Source organism: Mobula birostris, chromosome 4 (genome assembly GCF_030028105.1).
Source record: "Mobula birostris isolate sMobBir1 chromosome 4, sMobBir1.hap1, whole genome shotgun sequence".
Lineage (NCBI taxonomy): Eukaryota > Metazoa > Chordata > Chondrichthyes > Myliobatiformes > Myliobatidae > Mobula > Mobula birostris.
The window spans coordinates 92,346,254-92,371,976 of NC_092373.1; the positions used below are offsets into that span (position 1 = coordinate 92,346,254).

General features: G+C 40.7%; 1 protein-coding gene across 1 annotated transcript in view; it reads right to left on the reverse strand.

The window, feature by feature from the left end:
- ubxn7 (UBX domain protein 7) overlaps window positions 1–25,723 on the reverse strand; it is a 130,148-nt gene that overhangs the window by 62,275 nt on the left and 42,150 nt on the right. Inside the window, exons 3-6 of the mRNA XM_072255752.1 lie at window positions 19,856–19,923; window positions 17,032–17,097; window positions 12,813–12,925; window positions 1,767–1,913 (exon numbers count right to left, since the gene is read on the reverse strand). Of these exons, the coding sequence (XP_072111853.1) occupies window positions 1,767–1,913; window positions 12,813–12,925; window positions 17,032–17,097; window positions 19,856–19,923 (394 nt within the window). The remainder of the gene's footprint in view (window positions 1–1,766; window positions 1,914–12,812; window positions 12,926–17,031; window positions 17,098–19,855; window positions 19,924–25,723) is intronic.

The following is a 25,723-nucleotide window of genomic DNA, read 5'->3' on the forward strand; positions in this document are numbered from 1 at the left end:
TGGTAGGTTCCAGGTGAAAAACCAGTACGGGGAAAGATAAAGGGGTGGGGGAAGGGAGGCAGGGAGGTGATAGGCAGGAAAGGTGAAGAAGGAAAAGGGGAAAACACAATGGGTAGTAGAAGGAGGTGGGACCATGAGGGAGGTGGTAGGCAGCTGGGGGAGGGGGCAGAGTGACACAGGGATAGGGGAAGGGAGGTGGAGGGAATTACCGGAAGTTGGAGAATTCTATGTTCAAACCAAGGGGCTGGAGTCTACCTAGACGGTATATGAGGTGTTGCTCCTCCAACCTGAGTTTAGCCTCATCATGGCAGTAGAGGAGGCCATGTATGGATATATCTGAATGAGAGTGGGAAGCAGAGTTGAAGTGGGTGGCTACTGGGAGATCCTGTCTGTTTTGGCGGACAGAGCGGAGGTGCTCAATGAAGCGGTCCCCCAATCTGCGTCGGGTTTCACCTATGTAGAGGAGGCTGGACCGGGAGCACTGGATTCAATAGATGGCTCCAACAGACTCACAAGTGAAGTGTTGCCTCACTTGGAAGTACTGTCTGGGGCCCTGAACGGTGGCAAGAGAGGAGGTGTAGCACTTGCACTTACAGGGATAAATGCCAGGTGGGAGATCCGTGGGGAGGGATGTGCGGACCAGGGAGTCATGGAGGGATCGATCCCTGCGGAAGGTGGAGAGGGGTGGAGAGGGAAAGATGTGCTTAGTGGTGGGGTCCTGTTGAAGGTGGTGGAAGTTGCGGAGGATAATGTGCTGGATCCGGAGGCTAGTGGGGTGGTAGGTGAGGACAAGGGGAACTCTGCCCTTGTTGTGGTGGCGGGAGGATGGGGTGAGATCTGAAGTGCGGGAAATGGAGGAGATGCGGGTGAGGGCATCATTGATGACAGCAGAAGGGAAACCACGATCCTTAAAGAAAGAGGACATTTGAGATGTCCTGGAAACCTCATCCTCGGAGCAGATGCGGCGGAGACGGAGGAACTGGGAATAGGGAATGGCATTTTTGCATGTGGCGGGGTGGGAAGTGGTATAGTTGAGGTAGTTATGAGAGTCAGTGGGCTTGTAGAAGATGTCAGTGGACAGTCTGTCTCTGGAGATGGAGACCGAGAGATCGAGAAAGGGGAGAGAAGTGTCCGAGATAGACCAAGTGAATTTGAGGGCTGGGTGGAAGTTAGAAATAAAGTCGATGAAATTGACGAGCTCAGCATGGGTGCAGGAAGCAGCACCAATGTAGTCGTCAATGTACCGAAGGAAAAGTTGGGGAGCAGTGCCGAAGGAAAAGTTGAGGAGCAGTTGAGCTGCATAGCGCAGAACTGGGCCATGAGGAGCACATGTGAAAAGACTGGTGGCATCAAATGGTTTTGAAATAGGAACGAAAAAGAAAAAAAATGCAGGAAACTGGGACAAGCTGGGTGGCACTGCGGATGACGTGGACACTCTATCCAAAGGGACTGAACACATGCTGCATTGCTCTATGTAAGGGCATGCCTAATTTCCCAAGTGTAAGTAATGAAAGGTAAGCTTTTACACACATGCATATCTATTCTAACTTTGCAGGCAGGCAGGCAGGCAAGTGTAATATCAGCATTATTCGCCATAACAATTACAGCAACAGAAAAAAAAATGCTATTCTTTTAACTGGAACCAATTTCAAGGAAGTGAAGTATAAGATATCATGGTAGAGGTGTTACTTTCATTTCAAGAGAAAGAATATACTGAATGTATTCCCTGAAGCTTGTAATACCTTGACCCACTCATTCCCCTGTACCTGCCAAAAGATGAAGTGTTCTCGAATGATGGTTTTCACTGCCTCATTGCTCCAAACATCACGATTCAAGCACTGACAGGCAAAGTCTTGCACATTCTGGATATTTACCATCAACCACTTGTTCTGCAACTGTCCTGACTCTTTTGCCTGTCCAAAGAAGGAAGGAATGGAATGCTGTAATTTTATAATAAATATTAAGCAAAATTATAAAACGTATGGGAATTTGCATGCATAAACAAATGTATTCTGTAGAACCATTACACAAACTGGTAAAGAAATAGACACACCCAGAGTCTCCAGCATTTCTGCCTCTGGTTCCTTAGAATAACCACTGATTCACACGCACTAAAAGAAAGAACTGGCCTCAAACTGATGTGAGATTCTGACAGGGAAATAGGAGAAGCTGTACTGTCCACAATCTCTGTAAGATGAGTCAGATGAGCAAAACTGGGTTTGAGCACACAAACTAGACATCAAAACCACACACATGAGAACATTCAACCAAAGATTCTGTAAGGCTTACAGAAATTAGGTTGATACTGTGCAACAGTCAATAATACAATCAATGCAAATTTAGCAATGAATAGTCCTGAACTATTCTACCAGCCTCCCGAATTTCTTCCCTTTTAGTTGTGCACATTCTAACACTGCAAATGTAATTCAGATATTCTTGGATCAAGTGTCTTCTAACTGTTGCTTCCTTCCAAAAATCACTATCGAATGAGATTTATACATGGTCAAACTAGACTACTATGATATATAAATCACATCCGAAATAATGTACACTTTGATAATTTTATGTGGAGCTGATTACTGACTTCAGGAGGGAACAATGAGTCAGTCCTCATCAGAGGGTCAGCAACTTTGCATTCCTCAGTGATCATTTCGACGGACCAGTCCAGGGCCCAGCATGTAAGTACAATTAAGAAGAATGCATAGCAGTGACCTTCCTTCCTTTGGAGTTTGCGAAGATTTGGCATGACATCTAAAACTCTGACAAAATTCTATAGATGTATCGTGGAGAGTATATTGACTGGCTGCATCATGGACTAGTATGAAAACACCAACGCCCTTGAATGGAAAATCCTATAAATAGTGGTGGATATGGCCAATTCCATCACAGGTAAAACCATCCCCACCATTGAGCACATGGAGCATTGTCGCAGGCAAGCAGCATCCATCATCAAGGTCTCCCACCACCCAGATCATGCTTTCTTATTGCTGCCATCAAGAAGATACAGGAGCCTCAGAACTCACATCACCAGGCTCAGGAACAGTTATTACCCCTCAATCATCAGGCTCTTGAACCAAAGGGGATGACTTCTATCAACTTCACTTGCCCCATCAACTGAACTATTCCCACAACCTATGGACTTGCTTTCAAAGACTTTTCCTCTCCATGTTCTCGATAGTTATGCTTATTTACTTAAAATTATTTATTTCCTTCTGTATTTTCACACTGGTTGAATGCCCATGTTGGTGAGGTCATTCATTAATTCTATTATGATTATTATTCTATAATGGATTTATTGAGTATGTGCACAAGAAATTGCATCTCAGGCACGCATATGGTGACATATACAGATGCAAGAAAAAGTTTGTGAACCCTTTGCAATTATCTGGTTTTCTGAATTAATTATTCATAAAATGTGGTCTTATTTTTAAGTTACAATAATAGACAAGCACAGTCTATCTGAACTAATAACACACAAACAATTGTTCTTTTCATGTCTTTATTGAACACATTGTTTAATCATTCACAGTCCAGGTTGGAAAAAGTATGCGAACCCTTGTATTTAATAACTGGTAGAGCCTCTTTTAGCAGCAATAACCTCCACCAAATGTTTCCTGTAGCTGCTGATGAAACTTGCACAACGGCGAGGAGGAATTTTAGACCATTCCTCCAAACAAAACTGTTTCAGTTCATCAATATCTCTGGGATACCTTGCATGAACAGTATCTCTGGTCATGCCACAGCATCTCAATTGGGTTAAGGTCTGGACTTTGACTTTTCTTCTTTTTAAACTACTATTGTTAATTTACTCTTATCTTTTGGATTATTGTCTTGTTGCATCATCCACCTTCTAATAAACTTCAACTGACGGTCTACTACCCTGACATTCTCCCGTAAAATGTCTTGACACACTTTTGAATTCATTGTTCCCTCAATGATTGCAAGCTGCCCTAAGGGAGCAAAGCAGCCCTATACCATGATGCTCCTGCCCCATGCTTCACAGTTGAAGTGAGGTTTTGGTGTTAGCAGTGTGCACTTCTGTCAAAAAGTTCAACTTTTGTCTCATCTCTCCACAGAACACTGTCCCAGAAGCATCATGAAAACATCCAGGTGGTCTTTTGCAAACTTGAGATGTGCACCAATGTTTTTTTTTTGGAGAGCAGTGGTCTTCCTCCATGGTATCCTTCCATGAATACCATTCTTGTTCACAAACAGGAGAAAATCTGCAGATGCTGGATCCAAGCAACACACACAAAATGCTGGAGGAATTCAGCAGGCCAGGCAGCATCCATGGAAAAAATCTACAGTCGACTTTTCAGGCTGAAACCCTTCATCAGAACTGGAAAAAAAGATGAGTCAGAATAAGAAAGTGGATGCAGGGGAGGAAGACAAGGTGATAGGTGAAACTGGTGGAGGGGCGGAGTGTGAAGTAAAGAGTTGGGAAATTGATTGGTGAAAGAGATACAAGGCTAGAGAAGGAGGAATCTGATAGGAGAGAACAGAAGGCCATGGAAGGAAGAGGTGAGGAGCACCAGAAGGAGGTAATAGCCAGATAAGGAGATAGGTGAGAGAGGGAAATAGGAATGGGGAATGGTGGGTGGGGCGGAGGGGAATTACCAGAAGTTTGAGAAATTGATGTTAATGCCATCAGGTTAGAGCCTACCCAGACAGAATATAAGGTGGTGTTCCTCCATCCTGAGTACAGCCTCATCGCGACAGTAGAGGCGGCCATGGACCATCACGTCAGAATGGGAATGGGAAGTGGAACTGTTTGTAAAATGAATGGCCACTGGGAGATCATGTTTTTCTAACAAACAGGAGTTTATGTGCTCAGCAAAGTGGTCTCCCAATCTGCATTGTATCTCACCAATATGCAAGAGGTCACACCGAGAGCTCCAGATTCAGTAGATGACCCCAACAGATTTACAGGTTAAGTGTCGCCTCACCAGGAAAAACTGTATGGGGCTCCAAATGGTAGTGAGGGAGGAGGTGTAGGGGCAGGTGTAACACTTGCTCTGCTTGCAAGGAGGGAGATCAGTGGGCAGGGGAGTCGCATAGGGAGCAATCCCTGCGGAAAGCAAAAAGTGGGGAGGGAGGGAGGTATGTGCTTGGTAGTGGAATCCCGCTGGAGATGGCTGAAGTTATGGAGAATTATGTGTGGACACAGAGGCTGGTGGGATGGTAGGTGAGGATAAGAGGAACCCTGTCCCTGGTGGGGTGACGAGAAGATGGGGTAAGGACAGATGTACACAAAATGGAAAAGATTCAGTTGAGAGCAGCACTGATGGTGGATGAAGAGAAGCCCCTTTCTTTGAAAGAGGACATCTTCTTAGTTCTAGAATGAAACACCTCATCCTGAAAGCAGTTGTAGCGAAGATGGAGGAACTGAGAGTAGGGGATGGCGTTTTTACAAGTAACAGGATGGGAAGAGGTATAGTCCAGGTAGCTGCGAGAATGTGAGTTTTATAATGACCATCAGTATATATAAGCTGGCTCCAGAGACAGAAAGGGGAGAAAATGGACCAGGTAAATTTGACGGCAGGGTGGAAATTGGAGGCAAAGTTTATGAAGTCTATGAGCTCTACATGGGTGCAGGAAGCAGCACCAATGTAGTCATCGATGCAGCACAGGAGAAGTTGGGAAGCGATATCAGTGTAGGCTTGGAGCATAGATATTCTCATTCAGTGTTTTTCCTATACTGGACACTTGAACAGAGATTTTAGCAAGTTCTAGAGATTTCTGCAGGTCTTTTTCTGTTACCCTTGGGCCCTTTTTCACCTCCTTCAGCACTGCATGTTGTACTCTTGGTGTGATCTTTGCAGGACACCCCCTCCAAGGGAGAGTAGCAACGGTACTAAATTTCCTCCATTTGGAGACAATTTCTCTTACTGTGGACTGATGAACACTCAGGTCTTTAGAAATACTTTTGTAGCCTTTTCCAGCTTCATGCATCTCTATAATTCTTCTAAGGACCTCGGAAAGTTGTTTTGATCAAGGCATAAACAGATCTTTCTTGAGAACATTAGGCTCTATCAGTAATCTGAGTTTGTGTGCCTTTTTTTAAATTAGGGCAGGGCACCTCTACAACCCACACCTCCAATCTCATTTCATTGGTTGGAACACCTGATTCCAAATAGCTTTTGTACAAGGCATTACCCCACAGGTTCACAAACTTTTTTGAACCCAGACTGTGGTTGTTTAAATGATGTACTCAGTATTGACAAGCAATACAATTGTTTGTGTATTATTAGTTTAGATAGATTATGGTTGTCTATTATTGTGACTTAGATGAAGATCATACCACAATTTAAGAATAATTAATGCTGAAAATCAGGTAATTGCAAAGGGTTAACAATTTTTTTCCAACGGTATATACTTTGATAATAAATTTACATTGAACTTTGAGAATATTGTCTCTGAAACTTGATGCATAAATCAAAAAACCCTATAAAAATAAAAAAAATCTTTGATTATCATATCATCCCAATGAAACACTTTTATTTGTTTATTTATTTAGAGCTATAAAGAACAGCCCCTTCTTGCCCAACGAGCCAGCCAGTCAACAACCCACCTATTTAATCTTAGCCCAATAACAGGACAACTTACTATGACCAATTCACCTATCATCCGATACATCTTTGGAATGCAGGAGGAAACCGGGGCACCTGGAGAAAACACATGCGTTCATGGGGAGGACACACAAACACCTAATAGACAACACCAGAATTGAACTCTGAACTCAGACACCTTGAGCTGTAATAACATCATGCTAATTGCTACACTACCACGTCTCTTCATGTATGCGCTCCAGATGATTAAGCAACCGTAAGAATTTGCACAAGGACAGTATACCATTAAATTTCTTTCCCCGGACTTCTCTCATATACCAACTGCTGCCTTAAATTGTGTTTACTTAATCAGGTTAACATTACATTTTAGCTGACATTTAGAGTCTAGAACTATTACTCGCACACCCAGAATCAGTCCTCAGCCAATCAAAGCATTAAGCTTTTCCTTGCACCTTCTCCAGGAAGACAGCCGTATGTCCTCCAGCTATGACAGCATTGTATCTGGAGTTAGATTTGGTTAACTTCAAACACTGAGGAATAGTCAGTTTTAGCACAAGAGGAGATAACATAAGCATCTTGAAAGCAATCTAGGATATGGACAATATAATAGCATTCAAGATAATACTGATGCAAAACAAAGAATTAAACGGGGAAAGTCTTGTTTCATCTTTGAGCTTGGATTGTAGATGGTGCTTACGTATTTCTTTGAGCAAAAGATGAGTGAAAATGTAACAGATGTATACAAGGTCATGACTGGTTTAAATAGAAATAAGACATACCCTTTTGTGGATCATCCAAAAACCATGAGGCAGCTAATTAAAATGAATGAAAATCTGCTTTTTGTTACATAATGGCACATCCAGAACCTGCTATAACATCCAGTCTAGTAGAAAGGAGTCTGTACCAATTGTAAATTTTAAGTAACTTAATTCAGGCCCCCACTTTCAACATCAAATTGGGAGGGAAAAAAAATACTGAAACCAATTTTAAAACGCCAACTTTTCATGTTTCGTATAATATTTAAAAGGGTTTCCTTCAGCATTTATAGCTGAGCAATTTATTTCTGGAAAACACATGTCATTCCCCTTTTTCCAGTAGGCATCACTATACACTTTTAAATACAATCAATCTTTTCTAGTACCAGGCATCTTGCCAGTTTCCTTTATAAAACGATGGCTTCCTTCTGAATTGTACAGGCCATTTGTTTCAACCTTTGAAGAAATTTCTCTGAATTTCCTTAGCTGTCTACCTTACTTGAACTTAGTTCTGAATTTTTGTTGACTGCAAGATTACCAAGTCTCATTACAAAGATGAAAAATAAAAAAAAATCAAGTCTTGTTTTTTTTTGGTCAAGAATCTGAGGAGACACAAATGGCAGTTGCCATATCATCATAAGTCTAATTCTTCTCAGTACACAAATACAGAAGCATTTTTGTTACCAGACATATTTATTCCATTTGTAGATCATAGCATTTTTTAATCAATTCCAGTCTCAAATTATTTCCCTAATGTGTTCCCGCCTGTGAATCATAAGGTAGATGTTCCACTCCAGATGCCTGAACATGAGTTCTAAGCTGACATTCCAGTGCAGGTGCTGAAGGATTCCTCAACTGTCAGTTACTGACCCTCCGATGAGCCATTAAATTGAAACTCTCTCACAAAGGAGCAAAAACTTCACCTATACTTGTTGAAAAATACTTACTTTCAGCAAAATTCTGCAAATTTAGAGCCAACAAGAAACCAGTAGGGACCACACTTGACAGACAAGCAACAGTTTCTCAAAGGGCATTTCAGAGATAGGGTTGTGGCTGAATGATATGGGGAGAAAAAGTATGTAGGTAACGACTAAGTCTTATCAACAGCTCGATACAATTCCATTCATACTCATTCCATGTTCCAACTGCACATCACAGGACCAAATGAAATGGACATTAGTCTGGAAGTAAGCTTGGGTACTGAAATAGAATCAACAGACAATAGGTGCACGAGTAGGCCATTCGGCCCTTCGAGCCAGCACTGCCATTCACTGTGATCATGGCTGATCATCCAGAATCAGTACCCTGTCCCTGCCTTCTCCTCATATCGCTTCACTCCGCTATCTTTAAGAGCTCTATCTAACTCTTTCTTGAAAGAATCCGGAGAATTGACCTCCACTGCATTTTGAGGCAGACCATTTCACAGATCCACAACCCCCTGAGTGAAAAAGTTTTTTCTCAACTCCGTTCTAAATGGTCTACCCCTTATTCTTAAACCAAGGCCTCTGGTTCTGGACTCCCCCAACATCAGGAACATGTTTCCTGTCTCTAGCGCATCTAATCCCTTAATAATCTTATATGTTTCAATCAGATCCCCTCTTATTCTTCTAAATTCTAGTGTATACAAGCTCAGTCACTCCAATCTTTCAACATATGACATTCCCACCATCCCTGGAATTAACCCAGTGAACCTACTCCCTCCATAGCAAGAATGTCCTTCCTCAAATTTGGAGACCAAAACTGCACACAATACTCCAGGTGGGGTCTCACCAGGGCCTTGTACAACTGCAGAAGGACCCCTTTGCTCCTATACTCAAATCCCCTTGTTATGAAGGCCAACATGCTATTAGCTTTCTTCACTGCCTGCTGTACCTGTATTCTTACTTTCAGTGACTGATGAACAAGGACACGCAGATCTCGTTGTACTTCCCCTTTTCCTAACTTGACACCATTCAGGTAGTAATCTGCCTTCCCATTCTTGCCACCAAAGTGGATAACCTCACATTTATCCACATTAAACTGCATCTGCCCACTCACCCAACCTGTCCAAGTCACCCTGCATTCTCATAACATCCTCCTCACATTTCACACTGTCACCCAGCTTTGTGTCATCTGTAAATTTTCTGTTACTTTTAATCCCTTCATCTAAATCATTAATGTATATTGTAAATAGCTGCGGTCCCAGCACCGAGCCTTGCAGTACCCCACTAGTCACCACTGCCTGCCATTCTGAAAAGGACCCCTTAATCCCTACTCTGTTTCCTGTCTGCCAACCAATTTTCTATCCATGTCAGTACCCTACCCCTAATACCACATGCTCTAATTTTGCCCATTAACCTCCTATGTGGGACTTTATCAAAGGCTTTTTGAAAGTCCAGGTACATTACATCCACTGGCTTTCCTATGTCCAGTTTCTTAGTTACATCCTCAAAAAATTCCAGATGATTAGTCAAGCATGATTTCCTCTTCGTAAATCCATGCTGACTCGGACCTATCTTGCTACTGCTATCCAAATATGCCGCCATTTCATCTTTTATGATTGACTCCAGCATCTTCCCCACCACTGATGTCAGACTAACTGGTCTATAATTGCCTGTTTTCTCTCTCCCTCCTTTCTTAAAAAGTGGGATAACATTAGCTACCCTCCAATCCACAGGAACTTATCCTGAATCTATAGAACATTGGAAAATGATTACCAATGCGTTCACAATTTCTAGAGCCACCTCCTTAAGCACCCTGGGATGCAGACCATCAGGCCCTGGGGGTTTATCAGCCTTCAATCCCATCAGTTTACCCAACACCATTTTCTGCCTAATGCGAATTTCCTCCAGTTCCTCCGTTACCCTAGGTCCTCTGGCCACTATTACATGTGGGAGATGGTTTGTGTCTTCCCTAGTGAAGATAGATCCAAAGTACCTGTTCAGCTCGTCTGCCATTTCCTTGTTACCCATAATAATTTCACCCGTTTCTGTCTTCAAGGGGCCAACTTTGGTCTTAGCTAATTTTTTCCTCTTCATATACCTAAAGCAGCTTTTACTATCCTCCTTTATATTCTTGGCTAGCTTACCTTCATACCTCATCCTTTTCTCCCCGTATTGCCTTTTTAGTTATCTTCTGTTGCTCCTTAAAAGTCTCCCAATCCTCTGGCTTCCCGCTCATCCTTGCTATGTTATACTTCCTCTCTTTCATTTTTATACTGTCCTTGACCTCCCTTGTCATCCACGGTCGCCCCTTACTCCCCTTAGAATCTTTCTTCCTCTTTAGAATGAACTGATCCTGCACCTTCTGTATTATTCCCAGAAATACCTGCTATTGTTGTTCCACTGTCATCCCTGCTAGGGTATCTTTCCAGTCAACTTTGGCCAGCTCCTCCCTCATGGGTCCATAGTCCCCTTTGTTCAACTGTAATACTGACACTTCCGATTTTCCCTTCTCCCTCTCATATTGTAGATTAAAACAAAATTAAATCTTTGAAGAAAAATAACTAAAGTATGATGGAATTCTACATTTAATTGAAGAACCACACCATCAAATCAGAAACTAGACATGGACTTAAATGAAGCAAACCATGCAGGCTTGGTGGGAAAGTAGTTCTAGAAAACTTGATGAGAAGATGTGCTAGTACACTGGTGCTCTGCTTAGCACTACCCCATAGAGAGCTAGATCATTAAAGCACTCACAGATACTTACACTGTTGTATTTTCAAAAGGCAACTGCACATGCTACACTAAGAATATGGCACAGACTCAGGCTTCCTGCTGTTGTACTCTTCTGTGCTGGGAAGCTGATGCAAATCCCTGCTTTCTGCTCTGCCCTCGCAGCAACAAGCTGCCCCATGGTTTAGCATTTAAAGGCTATCTACATTGGACAGTATTGTGGTATTCAGTTGGGGCTCAGGGCTGCATCAGGTAGTGCAAGCCATTGCTGGGGTTTGTAAGCAAGTCTAATTTTCAATAAAATGTAATTTAATTGTCTACACATTAAAGAATTTAACTAAAATTAAAAACTACAAAATTGTTTGCTTTGATTAAATGAATGAATGGACTCAAAGTCAAAACCATAATATGTAAAATAATTTACATATTAAACCACTTTACAGAGTTCAACACATATTTGGAATAATCTAACTGGGAAGGTAGAAAGTATGGATGAGGCAATAGAAACAAAACAGACTAAACATAGTGACAATAGGTATTTTTAAAACTTTAAGATCTGATTCTATACGCTTCCACAATTAAGTCTGTGAAAAGTAGGATACCACTATGTGGCATTCCATCACTCAAATAGAACAATGTTAGTGCTATCCCTATTAAAAGCAGCAAGGCTTCAAATTCTGGACATTTGCCGAGGCCACACGTGACTTCTAGCCAGCACTGGACATTTACTTCAAAGCAATGGGAGTAAGTTACTAAAATATCCTTTCTCATTGAAAACAGTGCTTAATAGAGCCCCGCGCCCCCTCCCAAAAATCAAAAAAAGCCAAAAATGAAAGACTGCACCAATTTAAGCAAACTTTCAACAGCAGAATCATCAATTATGTGACTATATTGGAAAAGAAAACTATACAAATGAAAATAATTATCCCTGCTTTGCAATCAGATGCAAAGCAGCATTCTGAAGAAAGATGCCATATATTTACCGATCATAACGGCACATAGATGATCTTTCCCAATATTGGCTTCAGCCAAATATCACATCTGGAGGGATCACCATCAACTGTGATGTCAAGCAGTTTGCCAATCGGGCTGAAGATTTTCCCCAAAGAGTACAATCCAAATAAATGCATAATTTTTAAACAGCTTTAAATATTTTACAAAGTATGAAGGCAGATGCTTAATTAGCAAATGATAGAAAAGTTAATGTGGAGTTTCATAACATGTGAGGAAATTTGAAGAAATTATATATACACACACACATACACACTTTTACAGCCAAGTAAAAAATTGCTGTTTAATTATGATTTACTAACAGCTTATGCAACATTTTTAGGAAGTCTTTAAAAATATTTTTAATCTTACCTTTTATGGCCAAAGACAATTACACAGCAATTTTTATTTACATACAGCTTATGCAACATCTATAGGAAGTCTTTACAAACATTTTTAATCTTGCCTTTTATGGCCAAAGACAGAATTAAACAGCATTCTTTATTTATGTACAGCTTGCGCCATATTTTAGTAAGTTTTTTTAAATGGTTGAAACTATTTCATAACTACTTGAAATGCTCAGTAAAACTTGCTAATGCAGATTTCAATGGAGATGATTCAAAACCACATTCTGAGTGAAGCAGGAATCAACTGACAACAATTTTGACTACTAAATGTTTTGTACTCAAGAAATTGCTGACAGACTTTTTCCTTTATTAGAATGGGTGTTGACAATCACATCATAATTGGCTAGTACAAAGTCTGGGCAACATAATGTTTGCAGCTCTCTAACAATAGTATTCCATTCATGCTTATATTTGCAATTTCATGCAATTCCTCACCGTTTCAAAGCTGCCTTTGTGCATTAGGTCTATGGGTGGCCTGAAGAGGTCAGCCAGAGTGGTTAGCTTCTTGTCCACTGGACCACCATTTCTCAGCTCCTGCTCCTGTCTGACTGCAAACATATCACCACACAGTGTTAGTCCATTAATGCGTGCACTGTATTTTCACACTCAGAATGGCTACCTTGATGTTATAAAGTTGCAACAAAAATAAATTTTGTTTTCATATTACAGGTTGGCTGACAATACTTAGAGCACATTCTCACCCATTTTATTTCTAAAAACCTTAAACACTTCTTCCATGAGGTACGGTTTACTAGAATTTTAATCAAGTAATTAAAGAATCACTTCTACCTTCTTGCCATTTCATAACAAGTTATTTCATAGTCAATTTTTTTTTTAAAAATCAAGTTGTGCAAAGAAGTCAACGACCTAGGTTTAAAGTTTTCGCTCCAGTATTTTGGATGAGAATATAGAATACACATGCATATAAGCATTAAACATTAGTTGATTCCTTATACACTTCCTGCATGTTCAGCAGGAAAAGTCTATTTTTCTACACTGAAACACAAACAATTAATTCAACTTTCCTTGCTGTCAAATCATAACAGATGGCCTTGTTATTAGTGAGACAATTTCAGAAAGTAGCAATTAAAGAACCACCGCCACCCCACCCCCCCGTCCCATCCAGGTTATAGACAGAAGGATGAATGGAAAAGGGAAAGCTGAGCACATAACAGTGCAGGGAATCAAGGGTAAAGAAGATTGTAAGGTTGCTCCTACAGATTTTTAGATTCCAAGACACTTATTTACTTAGGTAATATCTGTATGGTACATTACGGCTTCAATTTTGATCTCACAGATTATTGCCTTTAAACTTCCCTAAAAAGTTCAGTAAGTACATTGCAAATTGCAAAACAGGAAAAGCAGACTGTTGCCCTCTACGGGTGATCTGGCACCGGTGCAGACCAAGTAATACCAAATTTTCATGAATAATCCTCGGAGACATGAGCAGATGTTCAAAGACACACGTCTGAATTCCTACATAGCACAGCATGTGTGTTAAACAAAACTGATGAAATTCTGTTCATTTGAGTTAAACAGAAGCAAATTCTGGCACACAAGCACTTGGAACATTTGACCAAGCCTATTTTTCAACCTCAGTGGGACTAGAATAATTGGTGTTTCATAATATTTAGATCAATACAAAATTATCTGCAGGAAGGAAAATAAAATTTGAGGCAAGAAAAAGTTGAATATAAGAAAATCTTGAACGCTCTAATTTTTTACTGGCACATTTAGTGAGGACCTATTGTATAAAAACAAACATACACTGAATGTATTTGAAAGTTCAGTATTTTTGCATTAGACTACTTTATGGCAAGTAAGAGTGGCTCAAACAGCAATAACTTGATGTCAGTGTTGAATTGTACACATAGGAATGCTGTCCAGTTTAAGTTTTAACAGCAGAAAGGGCCCAAAATTGTAGCTTAGCCCTATTTGGGTATTTTAGCAACCCTTAAGTCAAATCCAAATCATAAATGGCAGCTCAATTCTGCTAAAAAAGTTTGGAAGAGTAATTTTCTGTTCAAAGAAAAGAATCTAGCAGCACGCCTCAGTGTAATGAGAAAATATGAGGGGAGTTGTGAACAGTAAGAATGAGATTATGAGTAGCAAGAATAAGCCTGGGCCTCCCCACGCTCAGTTGTAAAGGTTGACATTGAGCCATTTGCTTTAATAAATATACAGTGGTAAAAGAGATGAGAGTTAATCCTCTAAATCAATTACATAAGTGAAAGCAAGCTTTTTTTCTCAGTTGTTCACTGAATTTTGGGTTCAAAATGGCAAAAAAGAAAACACTGGAAAATTTTAGTGTTCCCACATCGAAATACAGCAAACACTGACATAATGTCACACAAAAACACTCATTGGGTCAGGTGGAAAAAAGACAGCTGATGCTTCAGACTGAGACCCTTTCCCCAGGAAGAAGGGATAGCCAGTATAAAAGGATGGGGAGGTGGATGTGGAGAAGAATTGGTAGCTTTGGTTGCGGGCGGGAGTAAATGGACAGGTGGGGGAGGGGAAAGTGGGAATGATCCAAGAAGCTGGGAGACGACAGGTGCAAGTGGCAAAGGGCTGGTAAAGAAGGAATCTGATAGGACAGTGAACCAGGAAATATAGGGAAGGAACTGGTGAAGCGAAAGAGATAATGGGGTCAGTTTGACAAGGGAAAATGGAGTGGAGATGTGGAAACAGACAGAAATGGTTACCATAAGGTAGAGAAGTTGATGGCCATGCTATCAGGTTGGGGACAAGGAGAATGTGTGCTGTTTTGCATCAGTCTCAGCTTGGCAGTCGAAGAGCCTATGAACAAACATGCTGGTGTGGGAATAGGAAATAGAATGAAAATGGCTGGCCAGAATCAGTTTAATTATCACTGGCGTGTGGTGTGAGAGAGAAAAAATAATAAATAAAACATAATAATAAATAAGTAAATCAATTACGTATATTGAATAGATTTAAAGAATGTGCAAAAAACAAAAATACTGTATATTAAAAAAAGTGAAGTAGTGTCCAAAGCTTCAATGTCCATTCAGGAATCGGATGGCAGAGGGGAAGAAGCTGTTCCTGAATCACTGAGTGTGTGCCTTCAGGCTTCTGTACCTCCTACCTGATGGTAACAGTGAGAAAAGGCATGCCCTGGGTGTTGGAGGTCCTTAATAATGGATGCTGCCTTTCTCAGATGCCGCTCCCTAAAGATGTCCTGGGTACTTTGTAGGCTAGTGCCCAAGATGGAGCTGACTAGATTTACAACCTTCTGCAGCTTCTTTCGGTCCTGTGCAGTAGCCCCTCCATACCAGACAGTGATGCAGCCCGTCAGAATGCTCTCCACAGTACAACTATAGAAGTTTTTGAGTGTATTTGTTGACATGCCAAATCTCTCCAAACTCCTAATAAAAGTATAGCCACTGTCTTGCCTCCATTATAGCTACATTGATATGTTGGGACCAGGTTAGATCCTCAGAGATCTTGACACCGAGGAACTTGAAGCTGTTCACTCTCTCCACCAGGAAATCCTAGCTGTTCTGGTGGTCAGAGCAAAGGTGCTTAACGAAGTGATGGCAGGTGGGTCTAATACATTAGGCTAGAATTGAGGATCAAGAAATCAAACTATTTTTGGGGTGTTGAGATATAGCAGGAAGGAAAAAAATTTGGGGCAGATGCAAGTTTGGAAAATCATGGTGTCGGTGAAGGCAGAGAAAAGGATGTCACATATTTGGTTGTTAGACAGAACAGCTAATCAGGATCTAGCAGTTAAGTAGAAAGGTATCCTGGCTTTTTTTTGCAGTTCCATTCTCCAAGGCTCCAAACTCAGCTGCCAATGCTTTAGTATGTAATAGTAGGCAATACAAAGATGAAACCTCATTTCCAAGCTCTCTTCTTGAATTGGATTACAACTGAGATGGCTGTGGTCTATCTGCAAACTAAATTCCTAGCCAAGCCAAATACATCAGATTTAGGAGTTGTATGTCAGTCAACCAAGTCCATCTCTTGCTGATCCACTGTATTGAAAAGCATCTCATTTTAGCAACACATTGAAAGATCACAGGGCAACAGAACAGAGTAGGAAGATTCATCGGATTTATACAGCAGCCCGTTCTGATACCGAGATGAGTCTGCAGCTTGCTGAATAAATGTCAAACAAACTAATCAAGTTCCACCATTTAGAACTAAATAGGAATGTCGATCCAAACTACAGACAACAACTCATCAACCAAATCGCAAGTGATAAAAGTACTAGGGAGGTCATACTCCTTGCACAAATTTAGGAACAACTGTTTGGTGCACTAGGTTATAGAATCTGACCCTTTAAATGATGATCATACAGAAGCATTTGGACCAGTAGCATAGCAGATTAAAGGACTTGTGGTAGCTCTCGACTGTACCAAACAGCCAATTTAAAGAAAAAGTTCCAAATTAAGGACCCTTCACAAAGTGCACAGCAACACAATGTTTGAGCTTTAAATATTATTGCCTTTAAGTTAACTGACTCAAGCAAATAGTAATGAACAGCATGCATTGAAATTTCTAAAGTGCATTTTAAGTTTAACTGAGTGCATTTCTCCCGTGCAAACTTCCACATCATGAATAATGCATGCAATAGTTGAAGTTATTTCTCACTTTTAGAGTTCTTCAAATTCAAAAATAAAATACTCACTTGTTTCAGTCTGAAAGTCTCTGAACCCATCAAATATTGAGCGTGCAGGTCTCCGCCGTTTGGGGGCTGCGAAATGCATAAACATGATCAGAGTGTATGAAAAACAGTTTGCAAATTTTAATTTTAATAAAACTTTGCTAAATAGTTTAAAGTTAGTGCAAAGGCAAAGCTGACCAAATTTACCGCAACATACACAAGTTATAATAAGCAGCACATACTTAAATTAACATGGAAGTTAGCTCTAAGAGGCAAAAGGGGAAGTGGGTGCGAAGGACGAGGAGGAGAAGGAAAGCAGGTGGAGAAGGAGATCAAAGATGAGAGTGGCTGAGGTGGTAGACTTGGCATCCAACAAATGATGAAAACTAGAAGGGAGACTGGTGTCAACCTTTAGATGTTTGAGATGGTGATTTGGGCATGTAGTAGTTAAATACAAACTTTATCAAGTATTAAGAGAATGAACATAAAAAAGTAGTCCATCAGGCCTGTTGAGCCTGCTCCACCATTCAATAAGATTATGACTGATCTGACTATGAAAGCCCTCCCTTTCTGCCCCATAACCCTTAATTCCCCTACTATGCAAGAATCTACCTGTGTCTTAAATATATTTAATGAGGAAGCTTCTACTGCTTACCTGTGCAGAGAATTCCATAGATTCACTGTTCTCAAGGAAAAGTAGTTCCTCTTTTTATCCATCCTAAATCTATATCTAATGTATTTTGCAAATAGTTGTGGGTCCAGCACTGACCCTTGCGGCATTCTGCTCACCAATGACTGACAATCATAGAAACGCCCATTTATCCACCTCTCTGCCTTCTAGTGGTTAACCAATCCTCTACCCATGCTAATATGTTACCCATAACTCCATATATCCTTATCTTATGGATATGGCTTTTACACTGCACCTTATCAAATGCCTTCTGGAAGTCCAAGTACACATCTACCCGTTCTCTTCTATCCACTGTGCTCAACATATCCTCAAAGAACTCCAGTAGATTTGTCAAACAGGACCTGCACTTCCTGAATCCATACTGCGTCTGCCTGATGGAATCAATTCTATCCAAACGCCTCACTATTTTTTCCGTAATGATTGTTTCATCTTCCTGACTACAGACATTAAGATGATTGGTCTACAGTTACTTGCTGTTTTCCTATATCCTTTTTTTAAGCAGTGGCATGATATTCACTGTCTTCCAATTGGCCATGACCTGCCCAATGTCCAGAGGACTGTTATAAATGATCTAAAACGCCTCTGTTATAACTTTCTTTCAATACCCTGGGTTGCATTCCAACAGCACCAGTCAACCCGTCTACCTTTAAGCCTACTAGTTTGCTCAGCACCACTTCTTCAGTGATTGTGATTGCATCAAGCTCTTCACCTCTCATCACAGCCATAAGATCCCTCTTTGACATGTTAGTTACATCCTCTGCTGACCAACAAAAAATAGCCATTCAAGGCTTCAGACATTCCAAATAACCCAACATTAATTCCCCCCTTTCTTCCAAAGGATCTATGTTCCCTTTAACTACCCTTTTCTGCTTCATAAAATTATAAAAAACTTTTACTATCTGTTTTTATATGTTGTGCTAGTTTACTTACATAATTTATTTTCCCTTTCCTTATAAACACAAGAGATACTGGAGATGCTGGAAAGCTTGAGGAACACTCACAAAGTGCTAGAGGAACTCAGCAGGCGAGGCAGCATCTATGGAGAGGAATAAACAGTCGACATTTCGGCCGAGACACTTCATCAGGACTGGAAAGGAATGGGGAGGAAGCCAGAATAAGGAAAGGAAGGGGAAGGAGTACAAGTTAGCAGGTGAAAGGTGAAACCAGGTGAGGGGGACGGTTGGTGGGTGGGAGAGGGAAGATGAATTAAGAAACTGGGAGGTGATAGGTGGAAGAGCTAAAGGGCTCAAGAAGGAGGGATCTGATACAAGGGGACAGTGGATATCTCCCTAGGTAGTCTCCAACCAGATGTCATGAACATCTATTTCTCTAACTTCTGGTAATTTCTCCACCTCCCCCTTTTATTTTTTTCCACCCCACACCCTGGCTCCCCCTTACCCTCCTCTTCTCCTCAACTGCCCGTCACCTCCCTCTCTGGTGTTCCTCCTCCTTCCCCTTCTCTCATGATCCACTGTCCTCTCCAATTACCTTATTATTCTGGCTTCCCCTCACCTTCCTTTCCAATCCTGATGAAGGGTCTCGACCTGAAGCATCAACTCCTTATTCCTCTCCATAGATGCTGCCTGACCTGCTGAGTTCCTCCAGCACTTTCTGGGTCTTCCCTGTCCTTACTGCTTGCTTAGTGGTTCTTTGCTGCTTTTTAAAGTCTTCCCAATTTACCACTACTCTTCCCTCCCTTACTCTACTTGCTCTTAACAGGAATATACTTCTGTTGAGCTCCATGATAAATCTTGGTGAAACTCTTCAACTGTCGCTCTCTATATCCTATGGGCCTTAGTCTATCCTAGCCAACTCCTCCCTCTTCAAGTTAGACTTGTTTTGGCATAATACACAATTTTTAGATAAAACTATTTATACCCTCTATCTGTATGAGAAATTCAATCATTCTGTGGTCACTTTCCAAGAAGAGCCCTGACTACAAGATCATTAATTTTACTTGTCTCACCCAAACAATTTAACAGGATGTAGCAGCAAAATACCAGGAATTAACAGGACTGAGGACAGAGACACATACATTTGTCCTGCATCATCAAAGCTTCCTCAATCCTTCAAATGATCTGGAAGCCTGCAACACACAATTACACTATTAAACATATAAACAACCTGAACAAAACTGTTTTCTTTGAAACACCTTACCACCAAATAATGGTTCAGGTTCCACCAGAATTTCTTGCTTTTGTGGAATTGGAGCTCGTACTTCATCTCTGAAATTGTACAAAGTGAATGGATATGAGCCTGAGAATGAAGTTACACTCATCTCTCAAGAAACAAGTTTAAATGTTCAGTGAAGCCACAACTGGTATACCTAGCTACATATTGCAAGTATAATGCTATTAAGCACCAAGTGATGATTAAAAACGTGCTAGCTATTGTAATGTATGAGCTTCTAGACTGTATCTTGGATGCAAATGCAGCAAAGGTTGGATGCAGACTGAAATGAGCATCATTAGTTCTATTATACTGCAATTCTGCTACTTTTATTGAAACAGTATAACAATGACATTGTGATATCTGCCTGATTTTAAGTGCTATAAAAATAATTTTCTCACAATACTGCCTTGATTAGAAATTTTCCACCTGATCAGGAATCGAGAGCTAGGTTGGAGGAAGTAAGTGGAACAAGTGGCACATGTTACATTGGGGAGACTCAGGCAGATCCTAATACAAATTCTACTGGAAGGCATGGAGGTGGGTTCTAATCAGGTTCAAATTTAAAGAGGAAAGCTATGACTGTAAAGGAGAAAGTGACAGCAACCACAAAATTAAGGGAAAATGTAGATTTAAAAAAAGATAAAAACAGTTCAATAAGGATTCATATTAACATGGATGACAGGCCCATGAGTCCCAAAGGATTCAATCAGTCTTGAGAAAAATTATTACTGAAAAAAAATACTGCATGTTGGAAATACTCAACATCAACCATAACTTTGAAAGAGGAACAGAGCTAGTGGTTCAAAATCATGGTGAACAGTGATATCCTATTTAGAAAGAACAGGCAAAACAGAATGTTAGGTGCCAGCACTAGCACCAAAGGCATATAATCAAACTGACAAATTATCTTGCCTTGTAGAATGCGTGCTTTCAACGAGTGAGGATCAAGAACACAAATACTGGTGGAAGTAGTTCATGGACCTCCCAAATATATCTCCATTTAAAGTTAAATATTCAGATAAATCACAGGATTTTAAGATTTTTAGATTTAATTCAATAGTTCTCCAATTTAGAGAAAGCAGAGTACCACAATTATCAGGTAACGTGTGCATGATCATGAGTTTTCTTATTCCAAATGTATTTAATTGTACCCCCAAACTACTCCTCCCCACCACCATTTACATGATCTCAGTAGAGTATTAGAAAAATCAAATCATTTTGCAACTGATGAGAAAGCATTTTTAAAGAATGTGGCTTCAGTTGCAGATTTTACCAGAAGTGACTAAAAGCAAAGTTCACATCAGTTGTAATAGTTAGGCCACTGAAATAAAATCAGACATATGGGAATAGAAAAAGTTTGTGGTGATAGTACCCTAGACTATTTGGAGAAATTGACTACCGAGTTTCTTTACTTTGAGTTCGAATCACAAACACAGGAACAACAGCGACACCAACTCTTAAGAACCCACTATTATTAATATCTCTTTATCCTCTACATATTAACCTCAACTCCAAGATACTACCATTGACTTATTCACTAGGGGTAAGTAGGTATATGATTACCTTATCTACTGATGGCTTAGGAACGTGGAAAGAAACTCAGACAGTCACAGGAAGAACACGTGAACTTCACACAGACAGCATCGAAGGTTAGAAGCAGTTCTTTCAGCTGTGGCACCACAATGCTCCAAATATTTTGTAATGCTTCTGAGCTTGATAAAGTGAATCCTGCTGACTATTTATGATACAAACAAGCCTTTAACAGAAAGTAGATGGAAGGCTTTCCAGCATGAACACCAGTTTATTGAACTTCTGGTATTTGCTCCCCCCCCCTTCACTATTGCCCATTCCCATTTCCCTCTCTCACCTTATCTCCTTACCTGCCCACCAACTCCCTCTCTCTTCCCTTCCTTCCAAGGCCTTCTGTCCTCTCCTATCAGATTCCCCCTTCTCCAAACCTTTATCTCTTTCACCAATCAACTTCCCAGCTCTTTACTTCACCCCTCTCCTTTTCCCAGTTTAACCTATCTTGTATTTCTTCCCCCACCTTCTTACTCTGACTTCTCATCTTTTTTTCCCTCCAGTCCTGATGAAGGGTCTTGGCCCAAAACGTTGACTGTACCTGACCTCCTGCAGCATTTTGTGTGTGTTGAAAGGAAAGTATTTTCCAGTAACACAAGTGGCAAAAGAAAGTACAACAAGATTGAAATCGTATTATGCAACCAGGGCTTAGAAGTGGGAATCTATCATTTGTTAAGGTGGAATTAAAACAAATTCAAAGAAGCCTTTAAAAATATTCTCAGTTGAATACTTTGGGGGGGGGGGGTGGAAATATCAAGGATATGGGTAAAATATGGGAAGTGGAACAAAATTGTGGGTAATGGAGAGTTTGGTGTGAAGGTAATACAATGTGTAGAGTTGACAAGGAAGGATAAGCAGTGAATAGGGTATAAATGCAGTCAGTTGGATGGTTTGAAATATTTAATGCAAGAATTATCAGAAACAAGGATGATGAACTTCAAACATGGATCAGTACATGGCCCTTACAGAGACTTGACTGCCACTAGCGCACGATGTTCTGGTTTTTAGACGTTTCAAAAGGGATATTGAGGGAGGTAAGGGGTGGGGGGTAGGGCAAGTGGCACTGTTAATCACAAGTGGAGGAATCATGTACTGAGTCAGTGTGGGTACAAATCAGAAACAAGAAGGGAGCGATTACTCTATTAAGAGTATTCTATAGACTACCACACCCAATAGCAACAAAGACACTGGTGAGCCAATCTGGAGGCAGATTTTGGAAAGATCCAAAAATAACAGGGTTGTTGTCATGGATGACTGTAACTTCCATAATATTGACTGGCACTTCCTTAGCGTAAAAAGTTTAGATGGGGAGGAACTTGTTTAGTGTGTCCAGGAAGAATTTCTGACACAATATGTACAGATGAGAGGAGAGTTCATACTGGATCGGCACTAGGCAATGAACCTGCCAGGTGACAGACCTCTCAGTCGGTGAACCAATTGGAGACAGTGACTGCTAAACCTTAACCTTTACCATAGCCTGATACAGTATGAAAACCTATTTAAATGGGGAGGACGAACTATGATGCTATTCGGCAGGAAGTCAGGAGCATAAAATTGAAAAGGTATTCAGGGAAGTTGCCAATGAAAATGTGGAAGTTATTTAGGAAGAACTTGCATGGGTTTCTGGAAAGACGTGTATGGGGTGTCCAGAGCTAAACTAGGTGAGAGTAACTGGTGGCATCATACCCTAATGAGATAGGGACATGCCTATTATAGAATGCAAAATCAGCTCCTGTGGACTGGGCGGATGAGATCAACAGTGAGATCCAATGGCCAGAAAGGCAGTTCTGCAACACTTTGTTGAGAGTGAAGAGCATGATGAGGCACAAAAGTCAAGGTCATATAATGCAATCAAGTTGTAATGACTACTTGTACCACTGGACCCAGACTTTTGAGGTCAAGAGAGTAGAACGGCCCCATGCAATGGTTTTCCACTTAAAAAAACTCTCCCGCACAGGTTTCCTGTCATCGTTTGATAAGGTGGACAACCACTACTTGTCCCATTGAGGCAGGGAAAGGATGGTAGGGTGAAGGATCCATGGTTAACAAGAATAAAACATATAGCCAAGGGGAAGAAAGAAACATACTTAAGGTTTAGGAAGCAAGGATCAGTCAAGACTCTTGAGTAATTAGGTTGCCAGAAAGAAGCTTAAGAATGGACTTAGGAAAGCTAGAAGGGGATACGAGAATGCCTTAGCAAGGAGAAATAAGGAAAAGCTCAAGGCGTAATACACAAACAGAAAGAAAAAGAGGATGCCAACTAGAGCGAAGGTAGGGCAGACCGGAGATAAAAGAGGAAGCATGTGCCTGGAGCCAGGGAAGTAGGGGAAGTCTTTAATGAATACTTTGCTTCAGTATTCACCATTGAGCAGGATCTGGAAGAATGTGAGGACAATATAGAACAGGCCAATATGTTGAAACATGTTGACATTAAGAAAGAGGATGTTCTGGAACTTTTGAAAATTAGGAAAGATAAGTCTCCTGGGCCTGTTACTATGGGAAGCGATGGAAGAGATTTACTGCATTTTTGGTCACGATCTTTGCATTCTCACTAGTTACAAGAGTGGTACTAGAAGATTGGAGGGTGCCTTTGTTCAAGAAATGAAATAAGAATAATCCAGGGAATTATAGAGTGACTCTAACATCATTGTTGCGCAAATTATTGGAGAAGATTCTTAGAAACAGGATTTACAAGCATTTGGAGAAGCATAGGCTGATAGGGATAGTCAGCATAGCTTTGTGAGGGGCAGTTCATGTCTCATGAGCCTGAATGAATCCTTCAAGGAAGTTTCAAAACAAATAACAAAGGCAGAGCAGAGTATGTGGTGTATATAAATTTTAGAAAGGTGCTTGAAAAGGTTCTGCACAGTAGGCTCATTCAGAAAATCAAGAGGCCTTGGAACCCAGGGAAACTTAGCTGCATGGATTCAGAATTGGCTTATCCACAGAAAGCAGTGGAGGTAGATGGAATGAATACTGCCTGGAGGTTGGGGTTCTGCAGGGATCTGTTCTAGGACCCTGCTCTTTATGAAGTTTATAAATGACAAGGATGAGGAAGTAGAAGGATGAGTTAGTAAGTTTGCTGATGACACAAAGGCTCATGGTGCTGTGAATAATGTAGGCGGCTGTCATAAGTTACAACAGGACAATAATAGGATGCAGAGCTGGGCTGAGAAGAGTTCAATCTGGGAAAGTGTGAAGTGATACACTTTGCAAGGCTGAACTTGAAAGCAAAGTACAAGGTTAACGGCATGATTCTTAGCAGTATGGAGGAACAGAAGGATCTTGGGGTCCATATCCATAGATCCTTTAACATTGTCTCACAAATTGATAGGGTAATTAAGAAAGTGTATGGTGTGTTGACATTCATTAATAAGGGATTTGAGTTCAAGAGCCATGAGGTAATATTACAGCTCTATAAAACTCTGGTCAGGCCATACTTGGGAGTATTCAGTTCTGGTTGTCTCATTATAGGAAGGATGTGGAGGCTCTAGAGGGTGCAGAGATTTATCAGAATGCTGCCTGGATTCAAGAGCATGTTGTATGAGAAGAGGTTGAATGAGCTAGTGCTTTTCCCTTTGGAGCAAAGGAGAATGATAGATGATATAAAAGAGGTGTAAAGATAAAGGGCATAGATAGAGTGAACAGCCAGTGCCTATTTCCCAGGGCAGAAATGGGAATAATTTCCATTTCCCCCTTAGGAAATTCCAGAGGGTCTCATTTTTTTTTTAGCGATTATAGGAAGGATAGAAAGCTGTTTGGGGGGGGGGGGGAGGTCAGAGTTTTTTTTTTAAACACAGAGTGATAGGTACATGGAACATGCTGCCAAGGGTGGGAGCAGAGGTAAATACATTAGGGACATTTAAGAGACTTGTAGATATGTACCTGGATGAAAGAAAAGTGGAGCAGGAAGCGTTAGATTGATCTTGATGTAGGTTACAGGATCGACGCTGAAGGGCCTCTACTATGTTCTACTGTTTTATGTTGTATGTGAAACTGGCTTGCTGTTTGAAAGTTTGTGCATCTAAACTAGCTATGTGTTTTGATACAAGTGTTGAAAAATTTTGCATGAGCTTGTAAAGTTAACAATACATGAGAAAGATAAGTTAGCAGTTTACAAATCATCAGCAGGCCTCAGCTTAAATATAATAAATCATTTGTTCCATCTTTTGGGCAGGATAGCCTCAGAAAAATTCTTAACAAGTTATTACTAGATTTTAAAGACTTTTGCCTTGAGAAAATGAAAGGCTGACCTAGTCTTTTTTTCAAATC